This window comes from Myxine glutinosa, chromosome 1, assembly GCF_964187855.1.
Source record: "Myxine glutinosa chromosome 1, kmMyxGlut1.1, whole genome shotgun sequence".
Taxonomy (NCBI): Eukaryota; Metazoa; Chordata; class Myxini; order Myxiniformes; family Myxinidae; genus Myxine; species Myxine glutinosa.
This window is the reverse complement of record NC_136261.1, coordinates 408533939-408559775: the sequence shown is the minus strand read 5'-3', so window position 1 is coordinate 408559775 and position 25837 is coordinate 408533939. Positions and strand designations below refer to the sequence as shown.

Below are 25837 nucleotides of genomic sequence, written 5' to 3'. Positions count from 1 at the left end.
TATATTATATATATCGACATATATATATATATATATATATCGACATATATATATTGTTACAGACGCGGTTTTAGATGTTAGTTTACCGAGCGGTTTGGTATTACCGCGTCCGCACAGGTACTCCCCGATTAGAACCCTATCCCGCCCGATTCCACTCGAACGTTGGCCAAATCGCGCTATGCTAAATCAATGAAGGAAAGGACACAACGGCTGGGATTAAGGCAACGACACAAGGGGGTACAGTTCTCAAGACCTCCGGAGGAGGATATAATATTGGTGATGCAGAGAAATGGGTAGATTACACGGTAAGAGGTAAAGCACAGCAAGATGGGCACTTAGACACAGTCTTATCTATCCCTGACAGACTACAGACAAACGGGACAAGACGGACTTACACGGGGATTGATGGCAAGGAAGGGCAGGCAGTCGATAGCTCAAGGTGCACCTTGGCTCAGGGGCAGAATCAAACGCGGTCCGGTCCAGAGATGCGGGGAGGTATTCAGCGCTTGGAGGTGGCGTCCTTTCTTCTCCAAGCTGAGGCGCATCTCACGTCACCTCCCTCTTCCTGCGCATGTCCAGCGGGGAGTGACACGCCCTCGGCTCGTTAGCTCCGCCCCAGATGGAATCGGTCCGCCACTTCTTATTGGGTGCGGGGGGTTACCGGGCTCCGCCCTTGACGAGGAGCTGACAGTGAGCCCCTGCGTGGTAACCCCGTCGGAGCACATGTTCAATGGCGGCTAACCAAGCCGGAGTGAGGACGCACACTCCCCGCGCCGCCGCCGCTGTTGTTGTTGTGGTTGTAGTTCCATGAGGAAGAGCTGCAGGGAGGTATTGGGAGGTCCTAAACTTTCTAACGGTGCCATACAATCGACATTCTGGTGCAACGAAGAGTCAGAATTAATGGAAACGAGTCCTTAACTGACATAGACTAAGAATAACTAGCAAGATGTCCTATAGTTGTCTACGTGAGATGTGGTGGACCTGGATGCGACATTTAATGGGGAAATAGGGGAAGGTCGGTTCTACAGAGTGTTGTTTACAGAAAATGGGACTAGGGAATGGGGGATTGGGGATAGTTGGGGAGTATTGGGGAAATAGGGGAATATTTACAAGCGGATATGGATGGAGGCCAAATCCCATATCCGCAACATTGCACCCTTCTCTACCTCGGGGCGTCCCGACCCGATAAATCTTTACCTACGTTAGTGTGGCACTCAGATGTAGTTCCCTCTACTATTAACTCAACCCTGAGTGCGACAGTTTTACAGATGTTCACAAAATGAGTAAATATGTCCCCTGCGACGTTGCACCCTTCTCCTCACAGAAACACACCCACAGGATAACCGAATCGCGGAAAGAATCCTCAAACTAAACATACAGCCGGTAGGGAGCATCATTTATACAAGACTACACTGATATTTACACTACGATCCAGGACCTGTTCTTTGAGGAACACATGCAGATGTTATGCATAGAGAGAGCACGCATGCCAGCATCGATACACCAACCCACGAGTGCCCTGTGGCCTTACGGCCTTTAATAATGTGCAGAGCACCCCATCCAAGCACCAAAAGCACCACCCCATAACACAGTCAGCACCATCCGGTGCACCAATAAATGTTCATAGTCACCGGTGGTGTCGCAGCCGGCCGATGTTCTGCCGCTGGTCTTGCCTTGGAGCCCACTTGGTGTTCTGGCTTCCTTCAAAAATAAAGAAAGGCGCCAACCGCTGTCCATTTCTAAATTGTGGCCGTCAGGGGGGCCAACTATAAGTGGTTCACCTGTATGGCATAGGTGCCACGTTGACCCAGAGGTCCATCAACGGGTGGTGCTTGGCCGCAAAAGAACTGCGGTCCATGGTGTGGCGGCCACAATAAATTGCGGTCCATATGGTGTATCGATCCAGGCAGCAAGCAGCGAAAGTACAGGCCCACAACTGCGGAGCCAGCACCTCTCTCTCCTCTCTCTCTGCCCCAAAGCCAGATCCTCGGAGGTGGGAGACAAAAAAAGAAGACAAGTGAGTAAGGTGGTAAGGGCGTAAAAGTGCATGCAATATAAGGTAATTGCACACTGGGGGGCACATGGGAACCAGGTGAGACAGGTACGTTCCTACCGTACGCCCCCCCCCCCCCACCAGGTAACCTACATTGCCCCTCCCTTACCCCTTACTGTATCCACAAAACACAACACTACCCATAAACATCTACTTTACACATCAACAAACGTCCCTACTGTCTTCCCCGTTCCTCCCATAAACCAAATTCGTCTTCTCTCCCTCCTAACCAATCAAATTTGCCATTTCCAACTCTCATCAAAATTTGCCATCTCCAACTCAACATCAAAATTTGCCATCACCAATTCATCATCAGTCCCTCCTAAGGAGGGAGAGATGGAATCACCCCAATGTCTTATCCACGTCGTGATGCGTCTCACAAATCCAAACAGCAATTCTTATTTCCTGCAACACAGAACAAAGGAACACAGGTGTGGAGTCATCATCATCACCTCAGGTAAGTGGCTGCGTATGGTGCGACAGGTTCGTCAATCCTAACTATTTCCTAAATGACTTTAACAACTTTACATTACCCGGGGTCTTTCCCTGCCAATCCATTGGCCAACTTACACTATGGGTTCTAAAAACCAATTCCCATTGACCAAACTGTGGTGCTTCTCAATTTGGGGTCTCACTCCCCCGATTCAACACTCGGTGCTCTCGCACAATTTCTGGGCTGTGACGTGTAGCTCTCCCAGCAGGTATACCCACCTGCACACCTCCACCACTGTAGTTGCCACCCGAGCTTACCTGCTCCTCACCCTAACCTAACTAACTGGGGAAGGCCCTCTCGCACTCTCACCCCCTCAGTGCCCTCTCTGGCACGGGCTGCCCGATCCACACCCGGGATCCTCAGGCACCCACTGACACTAACGGCTCCCAGAGCCCACCTGCGGCCTCACCTGGCCGACATCCTCACAGTGGTGGAGTGCCCAAACCAACTACACACACTAACAGGCTACACGCCCAGCCATTTCCACAACACTAATGCACCCATCCACAATACCATTCTGCAACCGCACCACAAATGCCAATATCCAACCACAATTTACCTATACCCTCTACCTAACACTTACACTACCCGCCCCGGGTACTCGTGAAAGGGGTCCACTCTTCCCCCATCCACACCTTCGCACCATGCACACCACTCCGTACCACTTACTCCATGTATTCCACACACCTGTACTTGCACACCTGTGCTCTCACACCTGGTGCCACCTGCACCCTTCTCTCCCCAAGCGCATTCGCGCTGATCCACAACACTCACTACTCATACACTGCTCCACACTGCTCCACACACCTGTCCAGTTCTCACACAGCATCATCTCATCTAACTACTCCCCTCTGAAACTTGCGCTTCCCAGTCGTCCCTTTAAACTATTGCGCTCCCACGTCATTATCATCCACACTAAACTACCTGCGTCCCCACTACAGGTATCAGTCACTAACTAAACTTAACGTTACCTAATGTCATCTTCTAGGGCCCTTCACACGATATATCCTAACCCACCCGGGCTAGTTTTCACTGCCATACACCCCATAATCTATAGCGCATTTGCCCCCCTTTTGTGAGGGATGACAGAGTTGCCATCCCACCACATCGGGCATCTCCCACTACCAATTTTGCACATCAAATTTCAACAAATCAAAAATTTGCCAATCACTACTCATCATCTGCCAATCATTACTGCCAATCCTTTGCCAATCATCAAATTTTGTCTTTTTCTAATTTCGGGGCAAACACTAACCTCATCACACAGTCTACTTACTAATGCCTCTCGGTGCGCCAATTTACTTCTAAAGCTCGGCTTCGTACAGCCGAGCAATGAACGCGGGTTGTTTGGTGCCAGCGGCTGGATGCGTCCGGCACTCGGTGCAGGGACGGGGGCTTACCCGGGCCGAGAACCCACGCACCACCTCGGCGTGGAGCCATCCAATGTCCCGATCTCGACCTGCCGGCACGTCTCAATAAGAAGTGGTCGCCATGACGACCCTTCCTATCGGGCTGCCCGCTCCGCCTACTGGAGCCCGGACGCGGCCGTTCCAAGCGAGGCACAGCGTGGATCGCGTACGGCGGTTCTTTCGAAACCGCCGTGGTTCGGATCCCGCTGGTTCTCGCGGCACGCGAAGCCCGGCACGCACCGAGGGCCCGAGTCGGCTATAAGTCGTTCTAACCTCTAACCCGGTTACCGTCGATGCTTCACCTGCACGCTTACATGCATACGCTACCCCTTTCTTGCTCATACGTGCAGCCGTTTCCATGCTCCTCGTCGTACCTTTTCTTACACACCTCGGTACACTCATTCCGCTCACCGACTTGGTCACACACCTGACCACCGAACACCTTGGCACACATTCGCCGCTCGCACACCTCACCAACACACCTCTTCGCGCCCCCTCCTCGGTCACCTCCTCTGTGACAATCACAGGTGTGCTCTCACTCGCACACCCAACCACGTGCCTCACTACCAATTCCAGCGTGCATTCCCACTCACGCTCTACCATTCCAGGTGTGCATCCTTCCATTCCAGGTGTACATCCTCGCTCACCTGTCACAACCAACTCACGCTCCTTGTCACTCTCACTACTCTCACCCACCACTCGTGACAACGCACTCACCCTTACTCCCGACAGCGCACTCTTTCCTCATGCACCTGTCCGTTACACACCTTTCTCGCGCACACTCTTGCGCACACTCTCCCGTCACACCCTCTGTAACACTCACCACAGGCGTGCATTCTTCCTTGCCTTTGACAGCGCACTCTTTCCCCATGCACCTGTCCGTCACACACCTTTCTCGCGCACACTCTTGCGCACACTCTCCCGTCACACCCTCTGTAACACTTACCACACCGCGCTTCCATGTGCTCCCTCGCACACGCGCTACGACCGACTCACTCTCGCCAGCACCTTCACTCCTTGGCACGCACTTTTTCCTCACACACCCCAGAGTCGGACTTTCTCGCACACCTCCTTTTTCGCACACCAGACCTGTCGCACACTTCACCAACGGCCTCTCACGAACACCCGGGTCCATCTCGACCCCCAAGCTCATTAAATCACCTGGCGCATCATACGCACGACCATATTAGTCACCACTTACACCGGGTCCTCTTCCTCTTCGCTTCTCCTCCATCACCTGCGAATCCCTCATCCGGTTAATGAGCACATCATCACGATCCAAACACAGACTTTGGACCAATTCTTTTACCTCCTCTTTTATCTCTTTCTTATCCCCTCTCCGTCGCTTCTTAATTTCACTCACCCCTTCTTCCACTTCTTCTAATTTCTGCTTTACCTCTTTTATTTCCCGGTACGTCTCCTCAAGTTCGTCCTCTAAGGCTACCTTGACCGTTTCCATGTGCGTCCTCACCTGCCGGTCCTTCGTCTCCATTACCTCTGTCACCTCGTCCAACCTCGTTGTCAGTCCCTCACGTACCATCTGACATTCCCTCTTCGTCGCTATCAAGTCGTCTTTTAGTTCTTTCTGTGTCGCTTTTAACCCTCCTAGTACCGCAGTGTTCCTTTGTACCTGCTCCACTAACTCCGTCTGTCCCACCGTCAGCTGTTCCACCTCCTGCGTCAGGTCCTCTATGCCCCCTTGTAACTTTACAGTCCCCTTTCTCACCTCCTTCTCCATGTGCTCCTTACAGTGCCTCACCTCCTTGCGCACTCCTCCGACCTCCTCACTCACACCTCTTCTGATCTCTTCTCCCATCACTTGCATCTCCTGCCCAGATGCCACCCTCATCTGCTCCATTTCCTCCCTGTGAGCATCCAGTTTAGTTTCTACCCCCATTCTGACCCCCTCTATCTGCTGCCCCATTTGTTTAACTTCCCTTTCCGCTTGGTCCCTCATGTCCCTCAATTTGCCTTCCATACTGTTTTCTAACCCCTCTAACCCCTTTTGCATCCCTTCCATTTGATTCTCCTGAACGGCCATTCTGTTTTCTACCCCCATTAACCCCTCCTGTATTTCCCCTAATCTATTGTCTAATCCCTCTATTCTACTCCCTAACCCTCCGATCTGGGCCCCCATGTCCTCCCTCAATTTCTCGCTATTGGACCCCATCCTTTGTTCTAACCGTTGGCTATTGGCCCCCATGTCCTCCCTCAATTTCTCGCTATTGGACCCCATTTGGCCCTCCAATCGCTCACCCTGAGCATCCATCCGGTTCCCCATTTGTCCCATACTGCTTTTCAAACCTCTAATTTGGTCTCCCAATTGCTCACTATTCTTTTCCATAAGGGCCTTCATTTGCATCATAAAAAGGTTCAAATCCACCGGTGGCGCTACTACGGTCGCGGGCGCGGTCGCCGTGGCCATGTGCGAGGCGCCATTTTGCGCGCCCGTAACCTCGTGCGCGACGACGCTATTTTGCGAGCCTGCCACCCTCACTGCTTCGCTCTCCTCTTGTCCCTCAATTTGGTCCTGGATCGAACCTGCCTCACTCTCCTCTACCGGAACCCAGCCGTCTTGATCTGCCATAGCGCGACTTTCAAAATTCGGGTTTTATTTTTGTAAAACACAATCAAATTTCGCCGTTATAATTTCGAGCGCGTGAAACGCGCTTCGGGTCCAATCTCACTCCTCGACACCAATTGTTACTCTAATAGTACAATTGGTGTTCCAAAATTTGGGCCTAACAAATTTAGTCCCAGGTCCGAATCCAACTCCTGACAACCAATTGTTACAGACGCGGTTTTAGATGTTAGTTTACCGAGCGGTTTGGTATTACCGCGTCCGCACAGGTACTCCCCGATTAGAACCCTATCCCGCCCGATTCCACTCGAACGTTGGCCAAATCGCGCTATGCTAAATCAATGAAGGAAAGGACACAACGGCTGGGATTAAGGCAACGACACAAGGGGTACAGTTCTCAAGACCTCCGGAGGAGGATATAATATTGGTGATGCAGAAACGGGTAGATTACACGGTAAGAGGTAAAGCACAGCAAGATGGGCACTTAGACACAGTCTTATCTATCCCCGACAGACTACAGACAAACGGGACAAGACGGACTTACACGGGGATTGATGGCAAGGAAGGGCAGGCAGTCGATAGCTCAAGGTGCACCTTGGCTCAGGGGCAGAATCAAACGCGGTCCGGTCCAGAGATGCGGGGAGGTATTCAGCGCTTGGAGGTGGCGTCCTTTCTTCTCCAAGCTGAGGCGCATCTCACGTCACCTCCCTCTTCCTGCGCATGTCCAGCGGGGAGTGACACGCCCTCGGCTCGTTAGCTCCGCCCCAGATGGAATCGGTCCGCTGCTTCTTATTGGGTGCGGGGGGTTACCGGGCTCCGCCCTTGACGAGGAGCTGACAGTGAGCCCCTGCGTGGTAACCCCGTCGGAGCACATGTTCAATGGCGGCTAACCAAGCCGGAGTGAGGACGCACACTCCCCGCGCCGCCGCCGCTGTTGTTGTTGTTGTGGTTGTAGTTCCATGAGGAAGAGCTGCGGGGAGGTATTGGGAGGTCCTAAACTTTCTAACGGTGCCATACAATCACATTCTGGTGCAACGAAGAGTCAGAATTAATGGAAACGAGTCCTTAACTGACATAGACTAAGAATAACTAGCAAGATGTCCTATAGTTGTCTACGTGAGATGTGGTGGACCTGGATGCGACATTTAATGGGGGAAATAGGGAAGGTCGGTTCTACAGAGTGTTGTTTACAGAAAATGGGACTAGGGAATGGGGGATTGGGGATAGTTGGGGAGTATTGGGGAAATAGGGGAATATTTACAAGCGGATATGGATGGAGGCCAAATCCCATATCCGCAACAATATATATATATAGCGACATATATATATATATATATATATAGCGACATATATATATATATATATATATATATATATATATATATATATATATATATATATATATATATATATATATATATATATATATATAGCGATATAGCATATATATATATATATATATATATATATATATATATATATATATATATATATAGCGACTATATATATAGCGACATATATACAGTATATATATATATATATATATATACATACTGATGGACTTTCCTAGAGGTACGCAAACTTGCCTCTGAATCGTCTAGCCTTGAATCGTCTAGCCTGGGTTTGAATCCCGATCCAGTTATAAACTGTCGTCCAAGTGCGCCACAGGCAGGATAATTCATCAATGTATGTGTCATCCCTTGGATATATGCTAAACTGGGCTTTCCCGCCTGACAGCATTAGTTAGTGGTCGTTAAAAGATCGGACAGTGTCTTTCACGAAGATTATGCCAACTATCGCCGGCGGCCTGGCCAAGTTCCATATTCCTGCCGTAATTATTGCTGGGAGAGGGATGGCAAACCACCTTGCATGCCCTTTGCCCCTAAACAGCTTTGGCAGCACCGAAGCTTTGCAACTTTACATCGGATATGTATCAGACAAAACAACACAGATACTGCACATATATTATACAGATATATGTATCTATAGTGTATCTACTATATTAGAGAGCTGTTGGTGTGTGTGTGTGTGTGTGTGTGTGTGTGTGTGTGTGTGTGTGTGTGTGTGTGTGTGTGTGTGTGTGTTGTGTGTGTGTGTGTGTGTATGTGTGTGTCGCCATTTTTCTCAGAGATGGCTGAACGGATCTTCGTCAAACTTTCAGAGGTTCATCAGTGAGTGCCTGGGAGTGTTTTCGGCAAAAAAAAAAAATTGAAAAAAAAAAAGTTCGTTTTTCGCTCGATAGTGCCGAAGCCTTTTTAATTAATGACAGTTATATACAAGTACACATTCGCAAAAAGAAATACAAAACAATCACCAGACATTTGAACACAAATAAATCAAACAATTCCGGAAGTGAACGAAGTTGGTAGTAAGGCTTCTTCTTCTTCCTGATCGGCATCACACTTAACTCAGAAATGTGATGAACGCCACATTCACCTGCATATATTCAAGGAAAAGGTGATGAACCCCTTTCCTCTCCTGCCTCCCCTCCTTCGCCCCACCTCCCCCGTTCCACCCCGCTTCTCCCACTTCCCCCTCCCTCCCCCCCCCCCCGCTTCCCCTTCCCTCCCCCTCCCTCCTCGTCTCCCCTCCTCCCCCCCCCCCTTCCAGACAAAAAGGGTTGGTGGCAGGAAGGGCATCCGGCCGTAAAACATTGCTTCAAAAAGGGGACCGAAAAACAACAACAACCACGGTGCCCGAAAAAGGCCAACCCCCGCTTGCGGGGAAAAATGGCCTCTAAAGGTGGTTTTTATTTATTTATTATCACTCAGCGGTGAAGAATCACTTTAAGAATTCTCTGATCTGGATCTTCACCAAAATTTTACCAATTCTTCCTTTTCACACACCCAACCTGCCCACCATATTTCTTCCAAATCTGTCCGCAACCTTTTGAGATATCGTGTTCACACACAACCTCCACTTATCTTCGGCTGCAGAGGTAATAACAAAATGGATCAAATTTCTAATAAACTAACCCCAAGTTACCCATAACCAACATACACACCCTTAATTAACCGATGCCTTAAGGCCTCAGACTCACGATAGAAGACCAGTGAAGGTCGTTGTTGTAAGATTAGTCACATCAAAATATTCAATCCTTATTGAAGTGCAACTTATTCCATTCGACAAATTATCTCAACAGGTGCGTGAATGTGTCCACAGCAAGTCATACAGAGAAACATTTATCCAGGTGATGACAGCATTGACCAGATACATTCTGTGTATTTAGGTGTAGTCAATGGCTGCTCTATTGCCATCATCAAACCACCCAGCATGCAATGCATTATCCTTGTGACCCATTGGCTGATGTTGCAGTTTACCAGCACTGGAAGAGGGACACGAATGGAGACGCACAGGTATAAATACCTTTCTGCTGCCACCGTACTGCCGTTGATGGCTCTGTGGATCACACACACATCCGAGCAACAGCTACTCGAATGCACTGGAATAATTTGCCCACCGCTGAGGAACTGCATCAAGGCTTTCCACGCACCGGGTTATTGCTGTGCGACCTGTGTGCTCCATGGTTGTCTCTGTCCCAAGACTCGCCGAGCATTCTGCGAGGCGACCGGGTATCCAGGCAAGCACGTTCCTGGAGCATCTTTGCTTCATTATGCTGGCGAAGAGTGCTCATGCCCCTCTGGAGGGGGGCTCCTCAACTGTCGACCTGCAACCAATTTGAGCACCACCTCAACATGCCCAACCATTCAACCCAACTGCGTTAGGATAGAACGAGTGAGGTCCTCTGGGTGCCCCGTCTGCCTACGGCGCGGTTGTGTGTACCATGGGCGCAGCTTCCCCGGTGGTCGAGCGGTGCGCCTCCCGGGCTGCCTCTTGTGTCGTTGCCCGACCAACGGCGGAAGGCTGGTATGCCAGACCGTGTCCAACTGTGGGAACGACACAAAAATAGATCTCTCCACGACTCCAATAATAAGTTCACAAGTGACCGTCACAAACGCTGGTGGGATCGAAATGAAGATGCGGGTTCTTCCGAGGAATGTCACATCCGTGTCTGAATCTTCGACTGAATCTTCGGCCAGCGATGTGGTGCCCAACACAGCATCCTCTGCGTTTTTCACAACTTCAGGTAGGTTCACTTGTTTTTTTCACTTAAAACAAAAATTAATTGTATTTCACTATATTAACTTTTTTTTTCATGCAAAACCGCATATATCTGTTTTGGAATGCTTTTCTGTTTTGGAAAAATTCCAATTTTTTGCAATTTTTGGAGACATTTCAATGGGAAATTGCTTAATGAATTCTGCAATGTTTCCTATAATTAGTGTCGCCCCAAAGAGGATGTGAGACAATTGTATTGTCTGTCTGGCCTTTTCTGTGTGTGTGTGTGTGTCTGCGTCTATGTATTTGCGCTTTGAAATGGTTTTCTCTGCAACCGCTTGGCTGATCGACGCAAAACTTTAAACATAGAAGCGCCTCCCCATGGAGAATGTTTTATTGCTAACTCTGACGTCATGGGTCACATGGTATGGCAGCCATATGGAGTTAAAAGGAAAAAAGGGACATAATTTTCTCCGAAACTGCTCAACAGAAATAATTGAAACTTGGCATATGTCACCAACTCCCCATGGGGTAGATAGGCTGATAACGATGGCGTCATGAGTGAAGTGGTATTGTAGCCATAACTGGTTGAATTGAAATCCTCGTCCGAAAAATGTGAAACTTCATATATCTGATCTATGACCCGACGTGAGTGAAGAATTAAATTTATGATGTCATTGGTCACATGGTATTGCAGCCATATTGGATTAAAGGGGGAAAAAATTACATTGTTTTCTCTAAAACCGCTCAACGAAAAAAATTGAAACTTGGCATCAACTCCAAGTTTTTGTGGGGTATATCGGGTAATAGCAATAACTTCATCGGAGAAGTGGTATTCCAGCCATAATTTGTTGAATTGAAATTCTTATCTGAAAAATCATATATCTGATCTATGACCCAATGTGAGTGAAAAATCCCGTAAACTTGGGACCGAAAGGTTGCTGGTTCTCAGGATAAAACACCAAGAATCGAAGGATTTTGGACTGTTTTTGACAACAAAACAAATATGTACACAGTGTGTTAATTTATTGGATTACATACACCACAATACTAATTGATCCTGCAAACATAAAATTTGGCCAAGCAAACCAACGAGAGGAGTGGCGCCACAGTCACTCGCAGTCACATCACTTGGCAACAGCACCTGAAGGCTTGCCGTCACCTCAAACCCCGATGCAGTTGGATATGTAACATGGCTTATTAGTCCCCTACCTGGAGGGGATTATGGGTTTGCTCTTCCTTTGTCCGTCCGTCTGTTTGTCCACCTGTGATTTCCTCGACTTTTTTCCCATACCCTTTGACATATTCCACGGAAACTTGGTACATGGCTTTATTGTGATAAGTTACAGAACAAGTTTGAGTGTTGGGGCGTTTTCCCAATTTTTCACGGAGTTATGCCCTTTTTTAACTTAGAAAATATCACATATTATACATGGGTTAGATTGCAGCTGTCCTGATTCTGCCCCACTGCTTTGCACCCATTGGCTAGACAGCTGGCCTGACTCCACCCCAATTAAGATCATGCGCCGCTATGCCATGAAGCAGCACAGATCGGCAGGCCTTAGGCCTGGGTGTTAGTCCATGGCCCAGTGCAATTGTAATGATCCCAGCTATATTACTGTGTTCAAAAAGTATCCGACCTTTATTTTTCGTGCGTAAAAAAAAGAAGCTAGGGAGGCGTTGATTGGTGCACGTATGTAGGCAATCCTAATGCACACGCGTGAATTTTGCATTAGGATCGCCTACATACGTGCACCAATCAACGCCTCCCTAGCTTCTTTTTTTTTACGCACGAAAAATAAAGGTCGGATACTTTTTGAACACTACGTATAACCACAACATATTATATATGCACATAAGCCGCACAAATGTTTTTGTTTCATGTATGTACATCGGGTTATTTTTTTACCCTCGCCAGAGGAGAGGGTATTGCATTTGAGACCGTTTGTTTGTTTATCTGTCTGTTTGTCCGCACAGAATAAATATCATTTTCTGTGCAACCGTTGGTCCGATTGACAGGAAATTTTCACCATAGGTGCAACTCCACCTGTGTAATTTTTTAATGATATCTATGACGTCATAGGTCAAGTATTTTGACCGCCATCTTGGAAAAAACGAAAAAGATTGCCCCTCTATATCTCCAAAAGCACTGAATAGAAAAAATTGAGACATGGCTCATTGTAAATAACTCTCCATGTGGAATAACATCTGTTAATGATGATGTCATAGGTGCCTCCATTATGACGTCATAATTCGACAAGTACAAAACTTCATCCGATCAAGATGAAATTTCTTGAGCATAATCTATGGATAAATTGGTTGAGAAAAAAATAATGATGACGTCATCGGTCACGTGGTTCGGCCGCCATATTTGTTTTAACACAAAAGCCTTAAAAACCACTGGAGACGCATCCTGACGAGGGTCTGCAATCTCTGATTGCTCTTTCTAGTTTATTATAATTTTCAGGACCGAACACAGCATTATACACTGCCCAAATGAAGGGATGTGTTTAATACTGATATTCAACTGAAACTTGGTCGTGGACATGTAATGCAAAGCAATTCTCCCTCTTGTTTGCGTTAACACTGAGTCTGCGTCCTTTGATATAAGCATCTGAGATGGACACGGCCGTCACTTCATGACGTCTGTGTTTATTAACAAATTTAGTGTGGTGGCGAATAAGCTACTTAGCAGTATGTTGTCCTGATGAGCTCAAACAAGAGCGAAATCTGGATCGACAACTCTGCTTTCATTTATTCATGACCATAGGGACTTTAATCTCAGTCTGCAAAGATTTAAGTGCCTCATAGTTTGGAGGTGATGTGTCAGCATAATTTATGCACATGACTTCAGCGTCATGTCATAGGATCAGTGTGTTCCCATGTTTAAAAAAAATAATTATAAATATAAAAATAAATATATATATATTTATCTATACAGTCCGACCCCGCTGCTCGCGGTTCCACTAGTCGCGGTTCCGATATTCGCGGGTTCTGTGTATTCACGGTTGATAAAATGCGACCTGTTTTTCTATTCGCTGCCGTGTTCCACGAATCCGCGATTTTTCAGGGACACAAAATAAAAATTCACGAGCCGCTATCTTGACTCATTTATAAAACCCATCTTTCACCAGCCATGCATAAAGTAACTGGACATACGTATGCAAAAAAAACATCAATGAGCCGCTAGTATGACATGTTTGTACATTCACTTTTTTTTTTTTTTTTTTTTTGTATACAAGATCGAGGCTCGTGTAAGAGCGAACATTAATCACACAGAAAGACAAACAGACACATAAAACAAATAACATCGGGAGCGGTAGACAAGATGGGGAGAGAGGGGGAAGGACACAAACACAACATTTGAGAGCAGGGACCGAGAGACATGGAGACATCGAGAGATCTGTGGGAGGGAGAGGGCTTTGGGGGGGAGGCATGTGAAGGGGGGGGGGGGGGGTGGGAGAGGTATAAACATATGGACACTGCCAGGATTTCCAGGAAAGAAGTTTGAATTTCAAACAAGGTGGATCTGGGGTGAATTAGTGGGGGTAGAAAATATCAAGGTTATGGATGGGGGAAGATAAGAGATGGTGGTGAACAGCTGTTTTAAAGACCTGGAGGGAGGAGAGGGATTGAAGGGAGTGTGGGAGTTTGTTCCACAGGCGGGAGAAAAGAGGAATGAAAGAGTGAAGGTGAGCAGAGAGCCGAGATTTCGGCAGTTTAACCATCAGAGGGTTGCTGGCAGATCTTGTGCGACCTGTAGGAATATTTGGGGGACAGAGCACAGAGAGAGCTGGGGGAGCAAGGCCGGAGAGGAGTCGGTAGAAGACAGAAAGACCACCTACCTGCCTGCGGTGAGTGAGTGAAAGGCCCTCAGAGATAGCTTCATCGCGGGAGATTCCAATGATTTTGAAAGCTTTGGATTCAACAGCGTGAAGCCGAGCCAGGTGTGAGGCAGGAGCACCAGCCCATAGGGGAGAACAGTATTCCATTGAGCTGCGGATGAAAGCCTTGTATGTGGTGAAGAGCTCAGGTGTGCCGAGGAAGGAGTTCGCACGACGGAGGATGCCCAGTCGGCGACTGGCTTTGGAGGCCAGCTTGGAAATGTGGTTTTCCCAAGAAAGATCATGGCAGATAGTGAGACCCAAAAGCTTGAGCGACAGAACTTCTTGGAGAGGATTGTTGAGAAAGTAGATGGGAGGGTTGTCCAGTCGGTCTTTTCGGAGAGACATAGTAAGAGAGTGAGATTTGTCAGGATTGAAAGACATGTTCCACTTGTTTGACCAGTCTGTGATTTTGTCCAGGTCTTCAGAGAGTGAGGAGGCTGCAGACTGCCGATCTGAGGGAAGAGGAATGGAGCGGCAGAGAGTGGAGTCATCAGCAAAGAGATAGAGAGGATTTTCCAGAGAGTCGGAGAGATCATTGATAAAGACCAGAAAAAGCACAGGGCCCAGCACACTTCCTTGGGGAACTCCAGCCTGAACAGGAAGGGGAGATGAGAGAAATCCATTCAGGGCCACACGTTGACTATGACCAGAGAGGAAGTCCGCAAGCCATGCATGGAGATTTCCATGGATACCATAGGAGGAGAGTTTGGTGAGCAGAGCTGGGTGCCAGACCGTATCAAAGGCCCGTGATATGTCAAGGGAGACAGCTCTGATTTCCTGTTTGGCATTGAGGACCTCCATCCATTGTTGAGACAGCAGAAGCAGCATGTCCAGAGTAGAGTGACCTGGTCTGAAACCAAATTGATGATCAGAGATCAAGCCATTGGAGAAGAGGAAAGATTTCATATCTGAAGCAATGATGGATTCCATGACTTTGCTGATAATTGGGAGCAGGCTGATTGGTCTGTAGTTGCAAGGATCTGTTTTTGCACCTTTTTTGTGTAAAGCGGTAATGTTAGCTGATTTCCAGGATGCTGGCAGATGACCTTGAGCAAAAGATAGGGTGAAAAGAACAGAGAGAGGGTGAGATAGAGCGGCAGAGCAGGATTTTAGGACCCGTAGGCTGATGCCGTCTGGTCCAGTTGCAGAATCAGAGTCGAGGTTTGACAAAAACTCCTCCACCTTGTCAGGAGAGAAGGACACAGAGTCCAGGAGCAGTTGGGTTCGACTGGGAAAGGTGGGAACAGAGAGAGATGGGTTTGGGACTAAGGATTTTGAGGCGAACACAGAGTTGAGGCATTCGGCTTTGTCACGTGCGATGTCAACTGTGTGGCCATTTGAGGTAAGGGAGGGGATGGAGGGGGAACAAACACCAGAAACGGATTTGACCAGACGCCACCAGGATTTGGAGGAAGGAGACAGGTTTGAGAGTTCATTCTTGAGTGAGGAGAGATAGTGCTTCCTGGCACTCCTGAGGGTAGACACACACTTGTTCCGAGCTTGGTGGAAGGAACTGAGATTGCCTTCAGTTGGATTAGCCTTCCAAGAGGCAAAGGCAAGTTGTTTCAGGGCAACTGCCTCACCACAAGATTCAGTGTACCATGGACGGGAGGAAGGGTAAGACAATTGAAGGCGAGATGGGATAAATCTGTGCATGAGAGAGATCAGTTTGCTTTGGAAGAATTCCCAGGAAGAATTGATGTCAGAGGCAGTGGAGATGGGAGACCAATCCAGACGATTGATGGCTGCTTGAAGACCGTCCCAGTCGGCCTGAGTGAAATGCCAGACTCGTCGACGCTGAGGAGGCTCTCTGAGAATGGCCAGAGAGATGTCCATTTTGACAAGCACATGATCAGAAGAACCGATTGGAGCAGAAGAAGAGCAGCAGACATTAGCAGGGAAGTTTGTCATAACCAGGTCTAGAAGAGAAGATACTCCATTGGCTGAGATCCGGGTCGGGAAATTGACCGATTGTGTCAATCCCAGTGAGTCACAGAAGTCCTTTGCTGAGGTGCCATGACTGGTGAGAGAGGAACCCACACCCAACCAGGTGGCATGATGACAGTTGAAGTCACCACATATGAGGAAGAGAGAGTTGGGATGAGTGGATAGAAGTTGGTCCATGTTGTCAGACAGTGAAATGTAGATGGAGTCATCACTGTTTGGGGGACGGTACAGAACACATATGAACAAAAGGTGGGAGCGGAGAGGAAGCCGTAACCAGAGGTACTCCTGCGGGTGAGGAGGAAAGAGGGCAGTGCAAGGAGAGTGACGAAGAGAGTTTTTGACAAAGATAGCCACCCCACCACCAGGCCGAGGCTCAGGTCTATCATACCGGAGGAGGGAGTAACCAGGAAGAGATATTAAGGAATCAGAGACATCTTGAAGGAGGAAAGTCTCTGTTAAGCAGATCAAGTCTGGATTGTCAGAAGCAACCTGTATGGAGAGATCAGTCAGGTTTGAGCGAAGGCCCCGGATGTTTGAGGTCCATACCGTTAATGAAGAGAGAGGGGGAGCATCGGGTACAGGACAGGGGAGGGGAGGAGTAGGGTAAGATGAAGGATGAGAGGGGGAGGTAGGGAGAGCAGTTGATAGTGTGTCAGATGTTGCAGAAGAGTTCCAAGAAAGGGAAGGATGAGGAGGATGAAAGGTTTGATTGGAGGGCAGATTGGAGGGCAGACAGTGAAGGATTGGAGGGGAGGGGCAGATTGGAGGGGAGGGGCAGAAGATTGGAGGGGAGGGGCAAGGGGGGAGTTTAGGAGGGGAAGGGCAAGGGGGGAGATCAGGAGTGGAGGGGCAAGGGGGGGGGATTAGGAGGGGAGGGGCAAAGGGGGAGTTTAGGAGGGGAAGGGCAAGGGGGGAGTTCAGGAGTGGAGGGGCAAGGGGGGAGTTCAGGAGTGGAGGGGCAAGGGGGGAGTTTAAGAGTGGAGGGGCAAGGGGGTAGTTTAGGAGTGTAGGTGCAAGGGGGCGGATTTGGATGGGAGGGGCAAGAGGGGAGTTTAGAAAGTGGATGATTAATGAAAGACGAACATTGATAACAAATTGGGTTTGTTGTGATTTTCAAGTTAGCAATCCGATTCAGAACGATGGAGGAGGGATGGAATGAATGTGAATTTAGACCATGTAGTGAGGGAGACGTATAAGATATTGAATTTCTTTTTTTTGAAGTGGAATGAGTTGGAGAGGAAATTGAGAAAAGCCTTTTAAATAGGAAGAAAAACAGCGTGTTGTAATATACCACTGAATAAAACACAGAAGGGGAAAGGTTAAACATATTTAAATAATATTTAAACAGAACTGTGAACAATCTTATATGCACAAAAATACCAACGGGGGGAGAGCCGAGAGGGACCACCATGAGTCACGTGAACAGGGCAAATGGTGGATGGCAAGGAGATAATGGGGGCGGGGCGAACAGCACACCTGGACAGAAAATACAGGATGAGACAACAGTACACGTGGAGAAAATAAAATAAATGTTTTTGTTTTTTTTGTTTTTTTGGGGGGGGAGGGGTGGGGATTTAGAACGTTAGACAGAGTATTATGTTCGGGGTAGAAGGGAAAAAACCAAGAGCCAAGCAAAACACGCTTAAGTTAACAAAACACTGACGGGGTTACAACTACAAGGCCACACACGAGGAGCAGAACACGATTAATTAATTACGAGTTACAGGAAATTCAAACCAAAACTAACTATAATCAAACAATATCGCATGGACGATAAAATAACGAGTTGAAATTTGACAATCTATCTGGGGAAATGGGGGAGAAACACGTGGTCGAAGAACGAACGAACGAATAAGAATGAATAAACGAATGAGCACAGAGAAGGTAATGTCTTTTTTTTTTGTTTTTTTGAGTTGAGATTTACATAAGGAAGTAGGCTTTGGGGTGGAAAGACTGCGAAAACAGAGAACGAAAGTTATTGGATCACAAACGACAGACCGCTGAGAGAAAAACAAAACCTCAAGGTTGTACAGTGTACACTGTACAAGGCCTCAAGACGACACGAATTAACACGATTTTCAATACAGGTATGAAAGATTTGCACCGAAAATCTTTGTCGGGACAATATACGTACATACACCATAAAATAAATACAGTTTTAACGAAAATACAAAATGGGAACAATTACTTAACTTCGATTTCGATGGAGAGCGTGTGGAGCTGCGAAAAAACGAACCCTCGCCAGCAAGACCTGAAACGGAACCCGCGACCCGCGACATATCTCTCACTGCTGTGTGCTTCGCGTTTTCATGGCTTCCGCGGCCGCAAATGTTAGCCGCACTATAATCAAGAGCTTCGCGGGATGTTCCACACTTCCACCAGCTACAAAAACAAGTCAACCCCACGAATTATAGAATGCAAATGCTTCATTAAATCGATTACAGTTTACAATTTCCGGTAAAGCATCATCAGAGATGTTATAGAATGAAAACGCTTCTGAGGATGTTAGTTTAGCTTTAGTTTCACTGTGCGGTGTGGTTAAGCTAGTTCAGCACTTTTAATAAACTGTAAGCGCATTTCAATAAATTGGAAATGGTACCTGGTGTTGTTGTTTTTTCAAATTTGTAAGCATTTTTTATGAAACTGTAATCATGTGCATTTGTGGTCGAAAACATTTTAAACTTTAAAAAATATCCTCTATGAATCAGGAACTGCTGGGAACCTATAACATATCTCCCCTTTCCCCCATTGAAAGAATGCTGCGTGGCATACATTCACGGGATTTTCATTGACATTCGCGGGATTTTCATCGACATTCGCGGGATTCTCATCGACATTCGTGGGATTTTCATCGACATTTGCAGATTTTCATCGACATTCACAGATTTTCATCGACATTCACAGATTTTCTTTGACATTCGCCGGATTTTCATTGACATTTGCAGATTTTCAGCGACATTTGCAGATTATCACCTACATTCGCAGATTTGCATTGACATTCCCAGGATTTTCATCGACATTCACGTATTTTCATCAACATTTGCGGATTTTCATCGACATTCACGGGATTTTCATCGACATTCTCGCATTTTCATCGACATTCGTGGATTTTCATAGATATTCGCGGGATTTTCATCAATATTCGCGGATTTTCATCGACATTCACGGATTTTCATCGACATTCGCGGGATTTTCATCGACATTTGCGGGATTTTCATTGACATTCGTGGGATTTTCATTGACATTCGTGGGATTTTCATCCACATTCGTGGGATTTTCATCAACTTTCATGGGAGCTTCATCCACATTCGTGGGATTTTCATCAACATTCGTGGGATTTTCATCAACATTCGTGGGATTTTCATTGACATTTGCGGATTTTCATCGACATTCGTGGATTTTCATCGACATTCGCAGATTTTCATCCACATTAGCGGGATTTTCATCGACCTTCGCGGATTATAGCCTGCATTCACGGGTTTTGTCTCGCCATTTCCGGGACTTTCATTGACTTTCGCGGATTATTGTCGACATTCTCAGAATTTGACTCACCATTCGTGGATTTGCCTTGCCATTCACAGTTTGTTCCTCACCATTCGTGGATTTTGCCTTGCCATTCGTGGTTTGTTCCTCTCTATTCACGGATTTTTGCGACTCGGTAACCTATCCCCCCTTTTTCCATTTAAGCAATGCCCCACTATTCGCGGTTTCGCAATTCGCGGCATTTTTCAGGAACGTATCCCCCACGAATAGCGGGGTCCGACAGTATATACAGTCACCTGAAAAAGTAAGTACACCCCATGTAAAGTTTTGACTTTTTCAACATATTTCAACATACAGCTATTTGATCTTCATTTCAACAATATTGATAGATAAAGGTGATATAATATAACAAATATCATGAAACATTTACATTTTGTAGTCCATTGTATAATTTAAATAAACATAAATGCAAATTTCGCCTGTGGAAAAAGTAAGTACACCCCTACATTTATCATTACTTCAAATAACTAAAATTAGAATCAGGTGCACCAGCTCAGGTGCAAATGATTAGAACATCGTTAGAGAGGATCTTGGAGGAACCTGTCTTATTTAAACCTCAGACATTTAGTTTGGTTTGCTCTTTGTTGTTGAAGTGTGCTGCGTCACCATGCCTAGATCAAAAGAGCTCTCTGAGGCCTTGAGAAAGAAGGTTATAGATGCCTATGAGTCTGGGAAGAGATTTAAAAAGATCTCCAAACAATTTGAAATCAATCATTCGACTGTCCGGAAGATCATCTATAAGTGGAGAAGGATTCCAAACAACTGCCAACTTGTTCAGGCCAGGCCGCCCCAGCAAGTTCAGTCCGAGAGCCGACTGCAAGATGCTGAAAGAAGTCTCTAAGAACCCCAGAATGTCATCACGGACCTACAGGTAGCTCTTGCCACTGTTGATGTCAAAGTGCACTCGTCTACCATTAGAAAGAGGCTGCACAAATTTGATCTACATGGGAGATGTGCCAGGAGGAAACCTTTACTGTGCAGAAAGAACATCAGGGCAAGACTAAAGCTTGCCAATGAACACCTAGGCAAAGATCAGCACTTCTGGAACAATGTGCTCTGGACAGATGAGACAAAGGTAGAGCTATTTGGCCACAGTACCAGAAGACATGTTTGGCGAAAACCAAAGACAGCATTTGACCACAAGAACCTGATACCAACTGTAAAGCATGGTGATGGAAATATTATGGTTTGGGGCAGCTTTGCTGCCTCAGGGCCTGGGCAGCTCACCATCTTAGAATCCACTATGAATTCTTCATTGTACCAGAGGGTGCTTGAGGATAATGTGAGGCCATCTGTCGGAAAGTTGAAGCTCAACCGAAGGTGGACCTTGCAACATGACAATGACCCTAAACATACCAGTAAATCCACCAAGGAATGGCTGAAAAGAAAGAAATTGAGGCTTCTGGAATGGCCAAGTCAAAGCCCGGATTTAATTCCCATCAAGATGTTGTGGGGGGATTTGAAACGAGCTGTGCATGCAAGAAACCCCTCAACCATGGCACAGCTGAAAGAATTCTGCATGGAGGAGTGGGCAAAAATTTCTCCCAGTCGATGTCAGAGACTGGTAGACAGTTATAAGAAACGCCTACTTGAGGTTGTTTTTGCCAAAGGGGGCAACACCACCTATTAGAGCCAAGGGTGTTCTTACTTTTTCCACATGCGAAATTTGCATTTATGTTTATTTAAATTATACAATGGACTACAAAATGTAAATGTTTCATGATATTTTTTATATTATATCACCATTATCTATCAATATTGTTGAAATGAATATCAAATAGCTGTATGTTGAAATATATTGAAAAATTTACATGGGGTGTACTTACTTTTTCAAGTGACTGTACTTTTTCACGTGACTGTATATATTTTCATCGACAGTCGTGGGATTTTCATCGACATTCACAGATTTTCATCGACATTCACAGATTTTCATCGACATTCACAGATTTTCTTCGATATATGTATGTCTGTGTGTGCGTTTCCTGACATCATTTCACTCGCAATGTAATTTATCAACACATCTGCCCTACATCCATGTGTATAACCTATTGACATTGTGCATGTCTCCAGAGGTTTTGGGTCTCGTTTCTACCACTTTCTCAACGGAGGATGTAACCAACACTGCAGTTCCTACAGAGGTTGATTCCCAAACAATGGTTCAACTTTCTTCAACATTCTCCACTTCCTTTGAAAGTTCAACCCAATCAGGTACCAGATTGCCATGCAGCGGCTATGATTCTTAGGTTACTGTTGCAGAAGTATTTTACTTTTTCAGTTGCTGCTTTCATCGTTAAATGTATTCCCTTTTTTGTTTTATTCAAGGATAAAGTAATGGTAAATCTCAGCTAGGTACAGCACTTACCTCTGATGACTTATTTCCACGTGCAAGTTTGGATCGTAAATATTGCAGAACCAGGCCATGCTGGTACCAAGTTCCTCATCTCCTTGAGGAAAGCAGAATTTCGAAGGGAGATGGTTATTTTTACATGTATGCTGCATGTTTAATAGAACGTTTGTGAACACGTGCATTCACCTGCTCAAGAGTCGCAACCACCCACAGGCTACAATCAGGTGACCACACCCAATAAGGCAGCTACCATACACCGAGTCATGGAGCTGGTTGTGACCCATATTTTTGTACACTGCTTCTTTCCTATTCCATCTCCAGGCACCGAAGGGGGCCCGGTGATGACACGCGCTGAAAGGTCGTGCTCAGTTTTTACTCCGTTTGTTTTCTTGTTTGTTTGTTTGTTTTGTTGTTTTTCCGGGCGATATCTTAGCTATCCTTTGAGCTAGGAAGCTGAAATTTGGGCACAATTGCGAGCACTTGCTTTGGTAAAAACGGTATTTTTATTTTTTGATGAATCAATTAATTGATTAATTAATTATTGTCGATTAATTAAGTGCTTATTTATTTCCTTTCTCATCTGGGCAATATCTCAGGCAACTTTTGAGTTAGGAAGCTGATACGTGGACACGACAATGACCAAGAGATTTGGCTGTAAAGGGTATTTTTGATTTATTATTAAATTAATTAATTGATTAATTATTTGATTTATTAGTTAATGAATTATTTTTTTAAGTAACAGATTTGGATGAAACGGTGGTGGCTTAAGTATTATATTAGCCAATTGATTAATAATTTAATTACTTTGCCATTATTATTTATTTATTTTCATTACTAATCATTTATTTATTTTCTTACTCATCTGGGCAATATCTCAGGCACCTTTTGGGCTAGGAAGCTGATATTTGGACACGATTGTGACCAAGTGATTTGGCTATAAATGGTATTTTTGATTTATTGATTAATCAATTAATCAATTTATTAGTTATTGATTAATCAAGTAAACAATAAGAAATTAATTATTTTACGATTTATTATTTATTTATTTTAATTACACAATTAATCAATCAATTATTACACACCTCTATCTCCCAATACCATCTTTACGTGCTGCACGGCGGCATCGCTGGGCACCAATGGCGTCCCGGCAATGCTATGCGCTGCGGGATGTTATTTATTTATTTGCATGGGTGTGGTGTACTTTGTGTTTCTGTACTTGTGAGAGGTTTTGGTTGATCAAATTGACGGTGCAGCCATCGCTAGAAGCAGTTGCAACTAAGTTGTAATGAAGGAATTGTGACCTCGTTGACAAAGCAGTACCAGAAGACTACGTTATAAGATCAGTGCAGCGTAATAGTGCTGAGAAACCGTACTTTCTTTAGATCCTGTCCAAGGCATACCAGTTTACCATTCGTGACACATGAGGTACACTTCAACTTTGTTACTGGATATCACTGGTAATGGGGGTCACTGCCTCAGCGGCATAGCCACGCCTCCAGAAAATGATGCAGCCAGGCAGCCACAGGCTGCATATGTACCACCACCACAACCCTTTATTTAACATTACAAATATTAAACCATTCTACGCCAAAACAATAGAAAATAGGGGCAATAACCCTGAGCGCTCTCATAGTAGAATAAAGCAGTATACTAGGGTGTTCTATGAACTATCTAGTCTAGTTTATCATTTGTGCTTTTGACAACAAATTTTCAACAAACCTTTATTTTGAGAATATGGAGAAGAGCCAGTTAATAAAATTTGATTTTAATGCCTTCGCCCCGAAGGTGGCCAGAGGCATTATGTTTTTGGGTTGTCCGTCCGTCCGTACAGGCTAAACCTCTTTTTTCTCAGCAACCACATGTCTGATTGAGACGAAACTTTCAGTGTAGGAGCGACACCCATGCAGAATGTTTCTATGATTGTGACATCAAAAATCACGTGGTATGGCAGCCATCTTGGATTAAACGCATATAATTAAAAAAATATTTCATAGAAACCACTGAATGGAAATATTTGAAACTTGGCACATTGGCAAGTATTCCCAATGTGGAACAAAAGCATGATAATGATGACATCATCGGCGAAGTGGTATAGGCCTACCAGCCATAAATGTTTCAATCGAAAACCTTATACTAAAAATCTGAAATTGCATGCACATGATCTATGACCGTTTTTGTATTGAAATATTAAATTTATGACATCATAGGTCACATGGTTTGGCAGCCATATTGGATTTAACCTAAAACCTTTAAAAAAACATCGCCCAAACAACCGAAGGGATCCACTCGAAACTTTACGTGCATCATGGAGTAGGCATCTCGATTAAAAGTAGATCACGAAAATGTCATTGGTCACATGGTGTGGCAGCCATATTTAATTGAAAGAAAATATTAAATAATTATATCTCAGAAACCGCTTACCCTATTGATGCGAAACTTTACAAATGTCATCTAGAGACTTAACAAACTTTAGCAGCATTGCTGCATGTATTTTTAAAATGATAACATCGTAGGTCACGTGGTTTGGCAGCCATGTTAGCTTAAAGCCGATATTAAAAAAACCCCTTCTCTGAAACCACTTAACCAATCGATATGAAACTTGTCATGTTTTGTAAAAATGTGATACTTGAGGACAGCTGAAGGGATTTAAATCAAACTTGTTAATTTTTTTGGACAGTCAGCGAGGGCATCTACCCGTTGTCATAGGCAGGGACTATGCGGAGGCATATTGGTGACACAATCGCATTGCTCTAGTTTTAAAAAGTGCTTTGTAATCACATACCCTCCAAGTGAAGAAAGGTGCTCATTGGATCTGATAGTCAGTTAAACGGCTCATTCAGCGAGTCTTTCTCATTTTGGACATTTGTATTTGCTGCATATGACGAGACAAATGGCTAAAAATGCCCTTTTGGTGAATCATGATACATTTGCGTTTGAAAATGAAGTGAAAAGTCATACTTGGGAGTTGGATGCAGAGACTTTACAAACTTTAGTAAATATCACATTTCATCAATACAAGCTGTGCCTCTATTGTGGCACTTGTGGTTGGATCGTCTACAATCCAAGGGATGAGATGGCGTCTTTGGAAGTGGATCACATGCTTTAAGGTCGACGCATCATCTCCATGTCAAATTGTATTGTGAACAGCTGTTTATCCCGCTCAACCTACTGCAAACCGGCCTTCCATTTGTTTGTAGTTGCGTGCAGACTCAGCATTTCAAAAGGGCAATCACTCTGAAACTGCCTTGAGTCGTCGTGGATTCAACATTTGCTTGCTATTTGGGTGACACCATTGTGGCCTGGACCGTTGAGATCTTATTGTGCTGTTTTCCTCTTCTTTCCTTTATAAGGGGTGAGGTCCGATGCCACCAAGTTCCTGCCCAGCCTTGACCACAATACTCCTTCGCTCCCCTCAGCCAACTTTCTCCAACCACCCCCACCTTACTGATATCCCTCTTCACACAATCCTCCCATCTCGACCGTGTCTACCTCTTTTCCTCCTACCTTGTTCCCTCAAC

At 45.6% G+C, this 25837-nt stretch overlaps 1 protein-coding gene across 1 annotated transcript in view; it reads left to right on the top strand.

Moving 5' to 3' along the window:
- LOC137417537 (fibulin-1) overlaps positions 1-25837 on the top strand; it is a 185830-nt gene that overhangs the window by 12315 nt on the left and 147678 nt on the right. Inside the window, exons 2-3 of the mRNA XM_068103466.2 lie at positions 9852-10623; positions 22043-22180. Of these exons, the coding sequence (XP_067959567.2) occupies positions 9879-10623; positions 22043-22180 (883 nt within the window). The 5' untranslated portion in view covers positions 9852-9878. The remainder of the gene's footprint in view (positions 1-9851; positions 10624-22042; positions 22181-25837) is intronic.